The sequence below is a fragment of the Penicillium vulpinum genome (genome assembly GCF_028829585.1).
Source record: "Penicillium vulpinum strain IBT 29486 chromosome Unknown utg000004l_segment0_segment0, whole genome shotgun sequence".
NCBI lineage: Eukaryota > Fungi > Ascomycota > Eurotiomycetes > Eurotiales > Aspergillaceae > Penicillium > Penicillium vulpinum.
In genome coordinates, this window is record NW_026643244.1 from 7724862 (window position 1) to 7739386 (window position 14525).

Consider the following 14525-nt stretch of genomic DNA (forward strand, 5'->3'; position numbering starts at 1 on the left):
ATAACACTTGTTCGTCGCGAATCGGCTGTTCTATATTACGCCAATTTGGCCATCCATGCAGTGGTTGGTAATATGGACGACGCATCAGTTATCAAAGATCAGGTCGTACTCAACGACATCGTCTTCCACATCGCAACTGCAGACCACTTGCGATCTGTCGAAACAATCATTGATAGCATCAGACAACGAGCAGTGCAAGGCCTGAAAACGATATATATCCACAACAGCGGAGCAACATTGCTCTCTGATACTGCCCAGGGAGACTACAAAAGCGATACAGTATTTGACGATGAACAGCCCGGGCAGATCAATATCCTCCCTGATTCCGTCATCGCCTAATCGACCTAGCCATCATTTGGGCAGGCCAAGAGCTAGCCTCCCACGCCAAAATGGCCATCATGATCCTTCCCCTTATCTACGGCGTGACTACTCCGGAGAACCGCCTCTCGATCCAACTATCGACGCTCATCCGGTTCTCTATCAAACATGGCTATGCGGGTCAGATCGGGAAGGGTCTCGCAGTTTGTAATCAAATCCTTGTTAAAGACCTTACTAGGGGATATATAGTTATGATGCACTGGATGGAGCGTGCGCCTGTCACTGAAGTTGCGCAGAATCCGTACTTTGTGAAAATGGCCAAGAATTGTCTTGGAGTGAATGCGCCGCTGATATTGGCCGTATACTGAAATAGACAGGGCATATCGGCGAATCTACGTCGAAATCCATTCCAGAGAAAGAGTGGGGCACTTTCGGAAATTATTCGGGAATACTAGTGGTCGGATCAAATGCACAAAATAGGGCAAGTCAACTTCGGAAATTGGGGTGGGCACCCTTGAAGAAGGACACCTTTGCCTCATTGGCTGAAGATGATATTCCACTAATTGCGAAGGAAACCGCGGAGTTCACAGGTTTAGTTGCGTCGTAACTAGGAGAACAGGAACCGCTAGCCTTTTCCCTTTGAAAGAACATCTCTATTGATATCTTTTTGTGTCATCTGATCGCCAATATAACTTTTGCAACCGTCCTGTATCACTTGCACGAGCTGTTGAAAGTTCAAGAGACTGCACTGAGTGAGCATCCTCTCAGCAAATGTACTAGGGTAATCGGGACCAAACACGTACTTTGACCTTATTCGGGTACTTTGAACCAGAGCAAGTGCTTTCAAAGAGTAGGCTGTGACTGTTTCATGATACACAGAATGGAGGAGAAGAACACACAACCTACGGCGAGGAACAGCCGTTCGTCCCCGAAACCGATTTCACGCATGAAAGCCTGGAGCTTAAACGCTTAAATTCATATACGCATGGCACGTATAGAGCTGCGAAGACCAAAACTTCACAGCAAAAGAACATCGAGAGATGAGAGTCGCACTTACCGATTCCGGGCCGGTACAGGGCAGCTTCCCAATCGGGCTGCACCAACCCTTCCCCGAAAGCCAACATCGCGACTTATGTTCTTCATTCCTCTTCATCCAATTCAAAAGAACTCACGTTTCCATCAAATATATGTGCCATGGCGGTCCTGGATTATCTCGAATTCATCATTGGCCGGCTGCTGTACCTAATCCGTGGCCATGATTCGCACCAGATCATTCATTGCCTGGCTTTCAAAGGCGTTCCAGAGCCAAACATGACCCTCGAAGCACCTGAGGTAGGACCCTCGGGCTCCAAGCTCCCTCTCCCATGTACCTGCAAGGCCGATGATGGCAAGGGCTGTCTTCCTGTGCTGCACTGGACCGGTCCAAACTGTCATGAGGAAGTCCGGGAGTATGTACTCCTCTGTGAAGACCTCGATCCGCCGATCCCATTCCTCGTCTTCCACCATGGTCTCCTCTGGGCAATTCCCGCCTCGACGACCAAGGCCCAAGCGACTGATGTCCAGCCGGACGAACACGCCAGGATCTCCCGCCTAACAGTTGCCGGTTGGCGCTTTGTACCGAACTTGCTTGGATTGCCTTATGTTGGCGCCGGTGCACCCCTCGGTCATGGAAAACATCGCTACGTCTTCACCATTATTGCTCTAAATGAGTCGCTGAAGTTCAAGGCTCCCGAGAAGGCAAGCAAGAAGGATATCAAGCGCGCTATGGTGGGCAAGGTTGTCGGCTGGGCCCAGTGGACTGGCGTCTTTGAAAAGCCCTGGCCCAACTAGTCTATCACCAACATAACCTTCTTTACACAAGCACAACCAACGTAGGACAGACATCGGGGGCGGATTTTGAAAATGGACCCAAGGTACGGAGTACTTCGGCAGCGGATGTGTATTTCTTCTCCCTACATTCACCAGCACCTTGATGTAAGTATCGCTAAAGTCCTAATAATATTATCTCTCTTCGCATCGTCTTATTCAATTTTGCGATGCATTTCTTAACTAATTTATAGAATTATCATGAGTAGTAGTTCAAGACCCCAGGCTAGTTCGAAATACTGTGCATAACAGCTCCCGTCAGAGCGGAGTTACATATTTTGTCCTCATCTGGCGTTGAAAAGGCTTTTCCACCAATCGAAGTCTGCATCCCAGACTTCACATCAGTCATGAGGCCTGCCGTGCAATGTCAACGATGGCAGGGATTCTCCAACGGGGATTTAAGTCCCTTCTCTCACTCTCCAAAGCGTTTGCAAATTATATCAGTCGACGACCGACAAGACCCTGGAACCACTCGAGTTCGTTAAGCTCGAGCCTTTCGATATGTGCAAAGCTCATATCTGGCACTCTGGCTGCATTTGCTCGTTCGACTGATAGCATCCTCGAGAGGAAAAAAAAAAGCCGATGTGGTATGATACCCGATATATTACCATTGAGGTAGTTTTCCAGGATTGGATTCACCAATCCACCGAAAGTACTTGGCCGTAAATTGCTACATCGTTGGGCCATATCAGATGGCTGTGTCATGGGATTCAAGAGTCCCGGGGCCGGCAGCAACGAAAGTTCAACTGCCAGTACTGAACCTGGTTATAGCAAGAATCAACGAAGAGACTGCCAGATATCGTTCGCTCCACCGGGAATTTACACCCGCACGTATCTGCCTCACTCTTTTTGAGAATGTTCCACCATCGCCCTAAAATAGTCAGTCGTGAAAATTCCCTCCTTAAAGTTTTCTGTGCGAGCCAGCTGACACGACGTCTTTTACCAGTGCAACTCAACCCATCCCGGGGAGTTGGCTTTGTCTATTCTGACTAATATGACTGGTCAGATTCATGATAATCCAATAATTTGCCGAGGACGTTAGTGTTCATGCAATAGTATCTCCTCGTTCGGCGATTAAGCGAATAGTACTCCCTTTTGACTTCGATTTGCAGGGATCCAGCTTTGTCGGCAATTTCCAGTGTGTATAGTACGTCCCATTATGTGAGGCTCGGCTGACTTTCTTACAAGAACAAGCCATACAGTTTGAACGGAATTATCAAACACATCATCGCTCCTCTGCTGCTTCTTACTACTTATGTAAGTACTTGGAAATTTAGAAAATCTCACCAGCTCTCAGGTTCCATTCCGCGACCGACTATGTACACACATTTTCAACCAGCGATCACTCGAAAATTCGGGAAATCGACAGCAGCCGCCGATCTGTCTCGTCGGCCATTACCAGGTGCCATTGTGAAGGTGAGGCACACTGGAGATCTTGATGGATGAAACGGACAATAATTGACAGATGAGACAGACAATGGCGCATCTGGCTGATATCCTCCTCCCCCCAGACGGAATAAACCCCCCCCTTGCACCGAGGTAGTGGCCAATTTGGCCCTCACCTTCAACGCCCGCGCCGCTTTCTCAATCGCCATGACTAATAAAGTGAGAATATTAGCCCTGGTGCTTGAAGCAAGGCATGCTTGACATTGAAGGATGACCACTCCCTGTTGCTGCACCCTTTCCAGGTGGAGCAATATCGCGTTCGCCCCTCTCATCTCCTCGGAACAAACGACTTCACTGAATGCTTGGGCATAGCAATTGCAGTGAAGAGAAGAGGCATCTTCCGAGAGTACCTCAAGGTCAATATCTTCTGGCGGAAGAGAATGACTGGACGCAGTATCTGTGGGATCTTGCCAGATCTCATTGGAGGGCAATTCCATGATTCTGGCAGGATCCTGAACTGTCCCAGAGACCTGAATCGCGTTCGGTGCGAGGCTGAAGGGGTAGATTGCACCACCCTGAAGGGTGCCCGGCGCAGCGGCGTGGAGGAATCCTCCGATGGATGGCTCGTCGACCATCAAACCGATCTGGGGAGAATAACACTGTGTGGAATAGTCAACGCGCGACTCAGGAAAACGGGGACCCCCAAAACTTCCGAATCCGTCAGCTCGTTCAAACGAGCTGTCCAGGCTGGTATCGGCGAATCCTGGATCGACGTGGCTATCAGCCTCACTTGTGCTGACGAAATCCTGGTCCTGAATCCGGTCCCCATTTGAGTGGTTTTCTGGGTATCCCAAGGGTCATCTATCGACACCTATATACCCCATGAACTAGGCCGGCGCTCACCTGGAACCTCCGAGAACAACTCTGTGAAACTCGGCCACTGCAAGTCTTCCTCCGGTGGTGTGACTTCAGTGCCGGCGCTGGAGTCGCTCTTGTGCGACTCTTCCCCTCTTGACCCAGGCCCCGAGCCGGATACTGTACTTGGACTCGGGATCCGGCTCGGGACCCTGCGCGCCCTCTGCACCCTCCCTGCTGGGGGTAGCTTCGGTGCCCTCCCCGCACTTCGCCGAGTCAGACGGTCAACTACATCCGCCTCCCCCCTGCGCCTTTGTACGCCTCCCGCCGCTGCTGCCGACCGAGTCATCTTCTTCTTGGCAGGCCGGCCCAACGGCTGCGAGATCGAATAGACACACTCATATCCGTGGCTTTCGCACCGCTCACAAGGGTAAGTGTGGCTGCATCGAATCTTCGCTTGCTGGCAGGCGTTGCAGGTGGTGCGCATCTTTTGGTTAGGAAGTAGTTGACCGTTAGACTGGGGGGATCTCTTCGCAAAGGTCTCAGCCATATATAAATCCAGAGAAATATCTCAAATTGGCTTTTCTATTCGACTCTGGTTCTCCTTTGGCTTGGGTCAATTCAAGGTATTTATATTCCATCTAATGATCAGTTCCCCCACCTCGCAAGTTGAGAATCTCTATTGTCCTACAACACAGGACCACGTTTGATTGCGCTCATTCACCACGAAAGGCGACACTGTTCGCACCACGATGAGCTTCACTGACAGCAATTGCCGAAAGCACAAAAAGTTACATGGATCGTGAACTTTACTACTGACAAATAGTTTTGTCCCACCCTCCTTGGGACCTGCGTGCAAGTACCGCACTTGTAGTCCGTGCCAGTCTTGACTCTTCAGGGGTCACCAACCTTATCTCCCCATCCACCACTGAAAGAATAATGTGGTGCAGTATACTTGGCGATGATATTGAATGCTAATTGATTTCAGTAACGCCATTGTATGGTATTTATATTTCAGGGAGCTCTCATGCTTCATTGCACTATAATTCAACCCATTGTTGCACATAAAAGAAATAGCTGTTTCCGATCTCGAGCAACATCCTATTCCAGTTTATGACGCATCGAACAAATATCAGATGAAAATTCAAAGGCAAAACTAGAGAAATATGCATGAAGTTGGACTGCACTATCCCCCAGTTGAGCGAGAAGCTCCGCCATAGCCAGGGCATCCGTCTATCAATCTGTCGATATTTCTTTCTCTACTGTTCTTAACCGGAGTATATATTCAGCCGGTACGACAGATGTCTGACGATGCTGATCGAGATGCAGCAATTGGTGCGTCATCCCTACTTGAAAAATGGCATTTGTTATCTCTAATGTGATCGTTGTATTAGACCAAACATCGACCTAGCAACCTTTTTTTGATATACTCTACGAATTGCGTTGCCTTTGATGCCCTGGAGTTGAGGTTGTCCGATGTCATCTCGCTTCCGCATAGCAATACCATTGGAAACTCTTATCCAATATCCCCAGTGCCTATGAGGTGGCAGTGTGATTGCTCGTGAGCCAAGACGCTTTGATTTTTGGACTGAAACTTCGTCGAATTAATACGAGAAAGGAAGAGTTGGATGAATGGATAAATGTATGAGTTTTTGATTGCGATTCACATTGTATCTGCTCGCTCCAACACGAAAGCAATTCGATAATCTCAATGTTAGAGATTTTTCCGCACTCGATTTCGTTTCTTTCTAATATCTGCTAAAATTGGCGTCACCCTCTAAGCTTCACATTTCATTGCACCGCATGTTGTAATATCATCTTAAAGGCAATCAAAGAGTCAAGCGCCAGAAAGGACAAGCTAGAGTCACGGGCATTACACTCCGAATCTATGTTCCTTCACCTGATTATCATATAACCCGCAACACTGATTCATTGAAAGGGAATTTCCTTGCTCAGCTGATTACCTGGAACGAACACAATTTGCCTTAAAGCTCCCCATACCCATCTCCATCAAAACAGCCTCGACGAGTTCCAGTAATGCCTTTCCAGATCACTACTGGAACTAGATACAGAGGCCGATTGAATCACTTGGAGGGTATACGAAAGCTCATCTCTTCAACTTCAGGATAACTTCAACAAAATGTCAAGAATGATATGCAACAATAGCACCGCAAATAATAGACAAAGCGTGTTCGAAACCACATTTTGGAAACTATTTCCTGGAAGACGGTTCAAAAGTAGCATAAATTTCATATCTCCTACTCTCGCTGAATCCCACTACACAATAATATAAACTAACCACAGCTTCCATTTCCCTCACGCAGTCCTCCAGTTCACGCCACCAAGCCAGCCGAGGTCGTGGGACAATCCACGGAACGGAACGAGGTCGTTGTCGCACCATGAGGCATGGTAGTTGTCTCGCCCTCGGTTGGTTCATGTCTGCCAATGAAATAGTTCATGGCAATTGGAGGGTTCAACCCCGCCGCTTGTATAAACCCTCTGACGTCGAACCCTGCGCGGGCGCTAACAGTCTCAGGGAACACATGTGAGAAACATTCAGGAAATTTATAGCCTGGGGGCTGTGCAAAAAGGAGATAGACGTAACGGTGGTGAGTATTTGGTGGTGCACGAGGAGCTATGTACGATGCTGCAGAGTGATGATTGTCCCCGTGGTCATCGCCAGGAACGAGTATGGAAGGAGTTTTCGGCTTTGTGCAATCTATCATGAGATTTGGTTGGTACCAGTGTAAAATGACTGATTGGATACGGGTTCCTGGTAATATGGCGTCAAGATCAATAAAAACAGTGATGTATTTCTGGTTGCATCGGAGGTTCATGCTACTGAGCTCTGGGATCACGCTTGTCTCTGGGCTGATGTTAAAGCGTTGGCTTTAATGACTGCGCCATTTACATACCTGGAATATCCAATTCCATGCCAGGATTAATCCACTGACCCCCAGCATACCGTACTTGCAGTTGATAGCCAGGGTTCCAAGGGAAGGTCTGGACTACCTCTGTTAGAATACCAAAGAGAAGTGTAACAAGGGGGATCATATTGTATTATTGTGGAATCAACTAGGGAGAGTAAAATTCGAGCAATATATATGAATCCAAAACGCGAAGATTCGGCCAATGCTTTATAATTCTTTGTGCTTCGATTTATAGGCCTGCGTTCCTTACATGGTACTATGGTCTCTCATGTACAGTTCGCAGTTGTGCAGCAGTCTCAGCTTGTTTCTTTCGCCACTCCCAACCATGAAGATAAACAACACTTAGAATTGGAGTTACTAGAGCCACTGCCCCCGATACAAAACAATATGTGCATTGCACACCAATCCGTCTGATCAGAGGGTTGACCATGGCCGCAGCACCAGCACCTAGGAAACACCGCACAAGGTTATTAGCAGCCATTGCGGTAGCAGGTGTCTCATAGTACAAGTCGACGATTAGAATATTCATCACGTTGTATGCCGCCGTAATACAAAAACAAATTACAAACACCACCGCCAGCGCAACCAGGAGTGGTGGCTCCAAGGGTATGAGTACCCCATAAATGACGATTGAGACAGCTGCAAGTATCTAAAAGCGGAGAAATCAAAGTCAATCAACAGAAGGGGTCAAGTAGAGGGATGTCTCACGGAACCTACTGTCATTGGCAGTCCAATCTGCAACCTCGCTTGTTCGATGGGGAATCCAATGATGTCCTGCTTCTGGTTCTTGTGTACCGTCTGACCGGCGCTAATTCGGGTCCGTCGGTAGTTCCAGTCAACTAAAACTCCGTTGGTAGTTGCACTGAGTAATGATCCCAGACCTGCAGGAATGAAGCATAGTCCAATACCCAGGTCATCTAGATCATATATTTTGTGGAAAAGCGCAGGGATTCCAGCTGTGACGGCGTAGTAGCTGCTGAACACAACTCCATTTGCCAAAAGCACCAGTCCCACAGGTCGGTGAGAAAACAGACTTAAGGTTGAGCATGGGTTGGGGAAATTCACACGCTTCCTCGGCACAATTGATGAAGGTGGGGTCGGGCTCACCACGCTGGTGGTCTGTAAGTAACTCCAAATGGCTCGATTCCATCCGACTGCAGGAGTCGAGCCATTCCCGACAATGCCACGGCAGGTTTCGGGGAAAAAGAGCAGCAAAGGCAAAAAGAAGGCACCTGCTGCAGTTGCGAGGAACCAGAATATTGCTTGCCATCCCAGGTACTTACTCAAAACACCCCCAAGAATAGGCCCGATAGATGGAGCCAGAATGTTTCCCAGAGAGGTAAACCCTATGTACATACCTCGCTCTGCAGATGTGATAATGTCGGCTGCAACTGCAGACGCAAGAGCCACTGTCCCACTACTGCCACAGCTTTGAACGGCACGGAGAGCTAAAAGTGCTGGAAAGCTGTGCTGTAGAGCGAGAGCGATATTTCCAAATGTGTATATAACAAAACAAAGAATGTACGCAGGTCTACGACCAGCTTGGTCTGCCAATGACACTGTCATCATCGGAGCGAGGCCCTGGCATATCTTCAAAACCAGGGTATCAGTGTATTTGAGCAAAACCTCTGGAATCTAATTTATAACATACCATGTATGTCGTGATCGTGAGATTAATTTGAGATAGGCTTACTCGTAGATCCTTTGCGATGGAATTCAATGCTGGGTAGTAGATATTTGCAGATAGAGGCGAAAAGCTTGAAGCAAGCGCCGCTGTCAGAATAATGAGGCGTTTCTGATTTACTGTGAACACAGAATATGGCTCGGTGCTAGGAGCAGCATGCAGCAAAGGGGTTTCTTCATTGACCTCTTCGTCCTGCTGTCGCACTTGTCGATGAAGATCCTGATTGTTCATGTTGGTTAAAGGAAGAAGGCCAAACAGAACGTTCCAAATTCATTGTGGGCTTGACGGCAAATAAATACCCAGGTCCTGCTGGCCGTTGAATGAGCCGTGAACCCAATATACTATCTAAGTTTCTGTGAAGCCCAATCATTCTTCAAATGTGTTATCAATGCGCTTCTACGGAGGACACAGATCTGACTCCTCGATAAATTTATTACTACGGAGAGGCTTCACTAGTCTTCACGAGAAAAAATAGCCAACAGGGATAGGAATAATTACTCCCGCGTTACATTTTCAAACTCCTATATCTTAGGTCTGGGGTCCGAGGTTGGCTCTGCATGGCCCGTAAAAAGATGCGTTGGTCGAAAAAGCTTGCCGCGAGAGACTATAGCCCATCAGCCAAGTTACCAAGCTTCCAGTAACTTCTTTTCTTACCCGTATACTCTCTCCAATGCGCCATAATACCCATAATGCGATGGGCAAGCATTGCCGCAGGAATAATATCAGGCTCGAAGCCACTAAATCAGTGTATTAGAACCCGTGATCATAATACACATGTCGCGACTACACTTACATTCCAGTAAACACGAAGTTACCGTAGAAGTCTGCATTAGGATACAAGCCCCGCGTACTAAAGTGATCGTCGTTCGCAGCAGCCTCCTCGATCGCCTCAGCGACCTTTATTAGCGGTTGATGAACGCCTTCCAAATCCTTCAGGATACTTTGGATGGGACGCACGCGTGGGTCCATTCCCTTATATGTTCGATGGCCGTAGCCGAATAATTTTCGCTTTCCAGCTTTTATTTCTTCAATGAAGGTTGGGACATTCTTGGGTTCCCCAATGTCATGCAGAGCGCGTTGGGCGGACTCTGTCGCGCCGAAGTGCAAGGGTCCATGGGCGGCGGCCACGGCAGATATCAGACAGGAGACTGGGTCGGTGAGGGATGAGGCGGTCACTAAGGTCGAGAAAACTGTTAGGGCCATTCCGTGCTCGGCATTGAGGTTGCCGAAGCGGCGGAAACAGGATATGGATGTAGGATTTGGGCGGTTTGTTGACAGGTCTACGAGACCGGCCATCGTAAATAGGTTCTCGTAATAGGTCTGGTGAAGAGATGGATACCTCCAGGGAATGCCTAGCCGGTGGCATCTTGCGGTTCCGAAGACAACAGCATAAGCGGCAACAGTTTGTAGGATGATTTGGTCGGCTCGTTTAATGTCTGTTTGGTAGATTGTCGGGTTTGTGGTGGTTGGGATCACATCGGGAATACAGGCTAGGTAGGCTGAGAGGCCGGCTAGAATCAGCGGTAGTGGACTGGTCGCCTTTCTGTGTATTTCAATGGTGGTTAAAAACACAAGATAGCAAACCCACGACTGAGAGAATCATCGTACGGGAGGTTAAAAATAGTCTGGCGCACAATATCAGGAACCTCTTGCATATACTGTGCCAGTTGCTGGCGTAGCTCTTCATATTTATTTGCCGTAGGATATGTCCCCCATAGCAACAGATGGAACACTTCTTCAAAATCGGACCCCCAGAGTTGATCCAGGGTGTACCCTCGATACAGAAGTAGACCGTGCTCATGATCACTAGATATCAATCAGCCAGATATCACAAGCATATTTGTGAGCTTCCCACGAGAAACTAATAGCTGATTGTGTCACGGCCGTGTTTTGCAATCCAGGATCATAGACACGCAATCCATGGGGGACTTGGTCTGCGCGATTACTATTGAGCGAAGGCGCCCGGATACGCTGAAGGTCGGTCGCCCGAACTGCGTTTCGGTTAATGGGGATCTCATAGTTCACGTCAGTGCGTGAGTCGCGAATGAATAAAGTGCCTGTTGACATTTTGAAGCACAATACTACGATTGAAAATGAATTGGAATGTCGATATCTCGTCAAGAAGATTCAGTCAAGAGAGTTCTGTTTCGTAGGTCATGTTCAAATATTTGTCGCTGACGCCTTGAACATAATTTGCCCCAAAGCATATTGCATGTCGTCTCACCTACTTGCAGACAAAGGTACGTCGGGTACTATTTATTCCATAGGGCTTTGAACTTGCTCTATGTGATTGGTCTGGGACAAGGATTTGATTTAAACATTCTGATCGATCATTAATGCAAGCCACATTGGACTATATCATTGCATTCATCATTATCACTCATTATAATCACCCGTAAAAAGCTCTTTTTTAAAATCTTCCACAAGTCCAGCGTTTACTCCGGCATATTCTTGAAAGGGTGGGCCAGGGATTCCTGGCAGAAAGGAAGCTTGCTGACGGTCCAGATCTCGGTATCCTGCATAGAACAAGGGGTCAGTCACATTCCAATAAAAACGCTATAATCAAGCCTTGGCTTTGTGTCACTTACGGGCTTCAAGTTCTTCTTAATCTCGGTGTCCAGGGTACCGGCCTTGATGGCAATAATTTCGGGAGCGGCATCAGGGTCGTGTGCGATTGGAGAACCACACTCAGAGCAGAAAATGCGGTGGACAGCGTTGCCGGAGGAGCCCTTTCCAGCCCAGCTCTTAGTGGGACCGTTAATAGTCAGTTTGTCCTTGGGAACGACAGCGACGAGGGCTATAACAAAGTCAGCAATTTTGCATGGTGCATATCCTCCGATATTTGCGAAACTAACAGTAGGTCGAACCACTCTGACGTTGACAATCATCGCAGTGATCATAGGCAGTAAGCAGAGGCGCGTCAACGTCCACGGTGTACGTGACGGCTTTGCAAAGGCAGTGTCCGGAGAGAGGCATTTTGTATGAATTTGATTCTTTCAAGGTACTTGAAATTGGGGACCTTTGGGGGGGAGGGGGGGGGGGGTATTTAAGAGTTAATTGTTCTTAAAATGGGAAGAAAAGTTGAGCTGGTCATCTTTGATTAGTTTATCAAGTCCCGAGTACTTGATTTCTCCTCCTCTCCAATACTGATGAAACAAGTACCTAGTACCTACTAACCTACGTCATTACTACTGTCCGGGTTTTTTGTTGAGTCTTTCCCTTCTTTTTCCCTCTTTTCCCTCTCTTCCCTCTTTTTTTCCCTGAGACAAACTCCACCAAATTCAACTAATTCAATCAATTCGATCAATTTGGCTAATTGAATAATTCCAAATACATCTTCATCAGGATTTCAAATCAGTTAGTGCTGATTATTGTCAGCACCAACGCTGCAAGACAATGACAAATTATTATGCCCCCGCCAGAGAGCTCCATGCAAGGCTTGGCCATGTACACCTCCAAAGCAGAGCGCAACCACTCACGTCAACTAATACTTGATAGTTGTGAGAATGCTGATCGGACTCCGCAAATCAGCTTGCGGAGATACGCCCGCTGCACCTTATCTGTCAGCGACGGCTCATTCCGATGCATCCTCCGACTCCTCTATTGGAGCGACCAACAACTAGTTCCAGATGTGAACATTCAGAGACCTATAAACTGGGTCTGCAGGCCACGAGGTGTGTTATTCAAACTGTCTCAAAAACGAGGATACCTTGAGACGCCAGAAAAACACTGTGATTGGTCAGGTCATTCACACTAAACTTGGAGGATTCATCTAGCAATTAGCCGGCTTATAATGTGGGTCGCTTCTTGAATTCAATCATAGCTCTATCATCACGAGTTTTAGACCTAGCAGGAGGCTCCAAAGTTTATTCGGCCTCTGCATTGTGATGAATCGCTGCCGACATAAGAGATGCTGGACATCAGTAACAAACCGAGATCATGAACCGGTGACCCGATATTTGTCAGTTCATGCAGGCTGTCCACGAAGCCGAACTCGCGTGGATTTAACAGAGTTCACTGAATATCTTGGCGGCAGCCTCTACTCCGTACGCCGTGTCCATTCAAGGAACATCCGAATAATAGCGGGTCAGGGCATCTTCGCCTCCCCCCCTCAAAAGCCCGAAGTGCTTTGTACAGAGTAGATGATAGTTCCAAGGATATTCATTGGTCAATCCAAATGGACCTTTTCCTTCCAATACTATTTTTGTATCTTTGATGACATCAATGCAGAGTAGGCAATGTTCAAAGTGGCGACGCCAGCATATGTTCATTTTTGTTGGTACAATATGTATGTTGGTATGTTCAGTATGACTATTTTACACATCAAATCTTAATAGCTGCCATAACTTCCCCGTCGGGCATTATCGATCTTGTCCGCTGCACTCTGCACATGCACCTGTCAGCTATCATCGTCGGAAAGCGCAATCTATCCACTTACCTGCATCTGAGCTGCCATTCCTCCCCGAGGATTTTGACCGCCATAAACAGTAGCTTCGGCATGTTGCGCGTCTCGGGCATCATCCTTGGTGATGTACGCCGGCACATCAGCCGCAGCTGTAAGTCCCCACGCATCGTTACTGTCGGCGATTGACCGAACCTGGGCGGAGATATAGCCGACTCCCGGTGGTTGATTAAATGCACGTCCCTATGGGAACTTCTCGTTAGTGATTTGACACTGCCGAATTTTCATGGAGCTTGCCTGACCTCTGTCGCTTGAATTTCCTCCGCATCTTCTAGCGAGATCGTACTTGATGGTTTCCGCGATACCTCTGCGACCTTATCTTCAAAATTCCTTTGCCGCATAGAAAGACTTTGAGCCGTTGCTATATTGGATCAGTCATGCGTTCCTTGCAGATAGAATCTAGCTCATACTCACCAGCTGGCCCACCCCGAGAAGGTCCACGTCCAGTCAGGGCACTCTCGGCTTGCGAAATGGCCGAAACATCATCCTGCGTGATGCGCTGCCCCCTCTCGGCAGCGAGTTGGATTTCGGCGACGGTAGGAATATCAAAACTCATGACTGCGCGCAAGTAAATGACATGTCTTATTGACTTTCCGTCGATCTCACATCTTGTTGTGCTATATACTTCGGCTTCAGGGTCGGTGATGTCACGGTGAGGGCATATCGATCGACCGAACTTTGCCTTCCCTCGTCAGTGGTGGGGGCGTTGTGTATATTCAGACTTGAATCGAATATTCGACGCTTCAGTCGAACAGAGATTGCGGGGGATGGTCGATACCCTGAATTTGCCATGTCGCCTGGAGGAAGAAACCCTTACCACCTCATTTCAAATCATCTTCACTCCGTGGAACGATGTCTAGAGTAAAGTTAATTAGCATCCCACACTCGGTACAACGCATTACAGATTATCTAGACATCTCGAAGGCAGAAAAAATTGTTCGAGGATCGTTGAGTGGTCATGTTTTAGTGGTTGACTGATTCGCAACAGGGTAGGGCAGCTTCTAATCACAGTTCCATGGATAAC

The 14525-nt window shown here is 47.9% G+C and overlaps 9 protein-coding genes across 9 annotated transcripts; 3 read left to right on the forward strand and 6 right to left on the reverse strand.

The window, feature by feature from the left end:
• Positions 1-72: 72 nt before the first annotated feature.
• N7479_011455 (uncharacterized protein) lies at positions 73-339 on the forward strand (the record flags this gene model as incomplete). Its single annotated transcript, XM_057259146.1, has 1 exon — positions 73-339. The coding sequence occupies one exon, from the start codon at positions 73-75 to the stop codon at positions 337-339; it is 267 nt and encodes an 88-aa protein (XP_057106604.1).
• A 50-nt stretch (positions 340-389) lies between these two features.
• Positions 390-686, forward strand: N7479_011456 (uncharacterized protein; the record flags this gene model as incomplete). Its single annotated transcript, XM_057259147.1, has 1 exon — positions 390-686. One exon carries the CDS (start codon positions 390-392, stop codon positions 684-686), a length of 297 nt encoding a protein of 98 aa, XP_057106605.1.
• A 475-nt stretch (positions 687-1161) lies between these two features.
• On the reverse strand, positions 1162-1442 carry N7479_011457 (uncharacterized protein; the record flags this gene model as incomplete). The annotated part of the gene is made up of 2 exons (XM_057259148.1): positions 1162-1286; positions 1376-1442. The coding sequence occupies 2 exons, from the start codon at positions 1440-1442 to the stop codon at positions 1162-1164; spliced, it is 192 nt and encodes a 63-aa protein (XP_057106606.1).
• Positions 1443-1512: 70 nt separating this feature from the next.
• Positions 1513-2148, forward strand: N7479_011458 (YbhB/YbcL family Raf kinase inhibitor-like protein; the record flags this gene model as incomplete). Its single annotated transcript, XM_057259149.1, has 1 exon — positions 1513-2148. One exon carries the CDS (start codon positions 1513-1515, stop codon positions 2146-2148), a length of 636 nt encoding a protein of 211 aa, XP_057106607.1.
• Positions 2149-3515: 1367 nt separating this feature from the next.
• On the reverse strand, positions 3516-4975 carry N7479_011459 (Zn(II)2Cys6 transcription factor domain-containing protein; the record flags this gene model as incomplete). Its single annotated transcript, XM_057259150.1, has 2 exons — positions 3516-4411; positions 4450-4975. 2 exons carry the CDS (start codon positions 4973-4975, stop codon positions 3516-3518), a joined length of 1422 nt encoding a protein of 473 aa, XP_057106608.1.
• Positions 4976-6758: 1783 nt separating this feature from the next.
• N7479_011460 (uncharacterized protein) lies at positions 6759-9270 on the reverse strand (the record flags this gene model as incomplete). The annotated part of the gene is made up of 5 exons (XM_057259151.1): positions 6759-7291; positions 7341-7428; positions 7630-8004; positions 8073-8945; positions 9007-9270. 5 exons carry the CDS (start codon positions 9268-9270, stop codon positions 6759-6761), a joined length of 2133 nt encoding a protein of 710 aa, XP_057106609.1.
• A 290-nt stretch (positions 9271-9560) lies between these two features.
• N7479_011461 (putative citrate synthase) lies at positions 9561-11106 on the reverse strand (the record flags this gene model as incomplete). The annotated part of the gene is made up of 5 exons (XM_057259152.1): positions 9561-9643; positions 9694-9776; positions 9833-10582; positions 10648-10845; positions 10895-11106. 5 exons carry the CDS (start codon positions 11104-11106, stop codon positions 9561-9563), a joined length of 1326 nt encoding a protein of 441 aa, XP_057106610.1.
• Positions 11107-11474: 368 nt separating this feature from the next.
• On the reverse strand, positions 11475-12015 carry N7479_011462 (GFA family protein; the record flags this gene model as incomplete). The annotated part of the gene is made up of 3 exons (XM_057259153.1): positions 11475-11555; positions 11628-11836; positions 11895-12015. 3 exons carry the CDS (start codon positions 12013-12015, stop codon positions 11475-11477), a joined length of 411 nt encoding a protein of 136 aa, XP_057106611.1.
• Positions 12016-13369: 1354 nt separating this feature from the next.
• Positions 13370-14057, reverse strand: N7479_011463 (uncharacterized protein; the record flags this gene model as incomplete). Its single annotated transcript, XM_057259154.1, has 4 exons — positions 13370-13423; positions 13478-13684; positions 13744-13862; positions 13916-14057. The coding sequence occupies 4 exons, from the start codon at positions 14055-14057 to the stop codon at positions 13370-13372; spliced, it is 522 nt and encodes a 173-aa protein (XP_057106612.1).
• Positions 14058-14525: the final 468 nt, after the last annotated feature.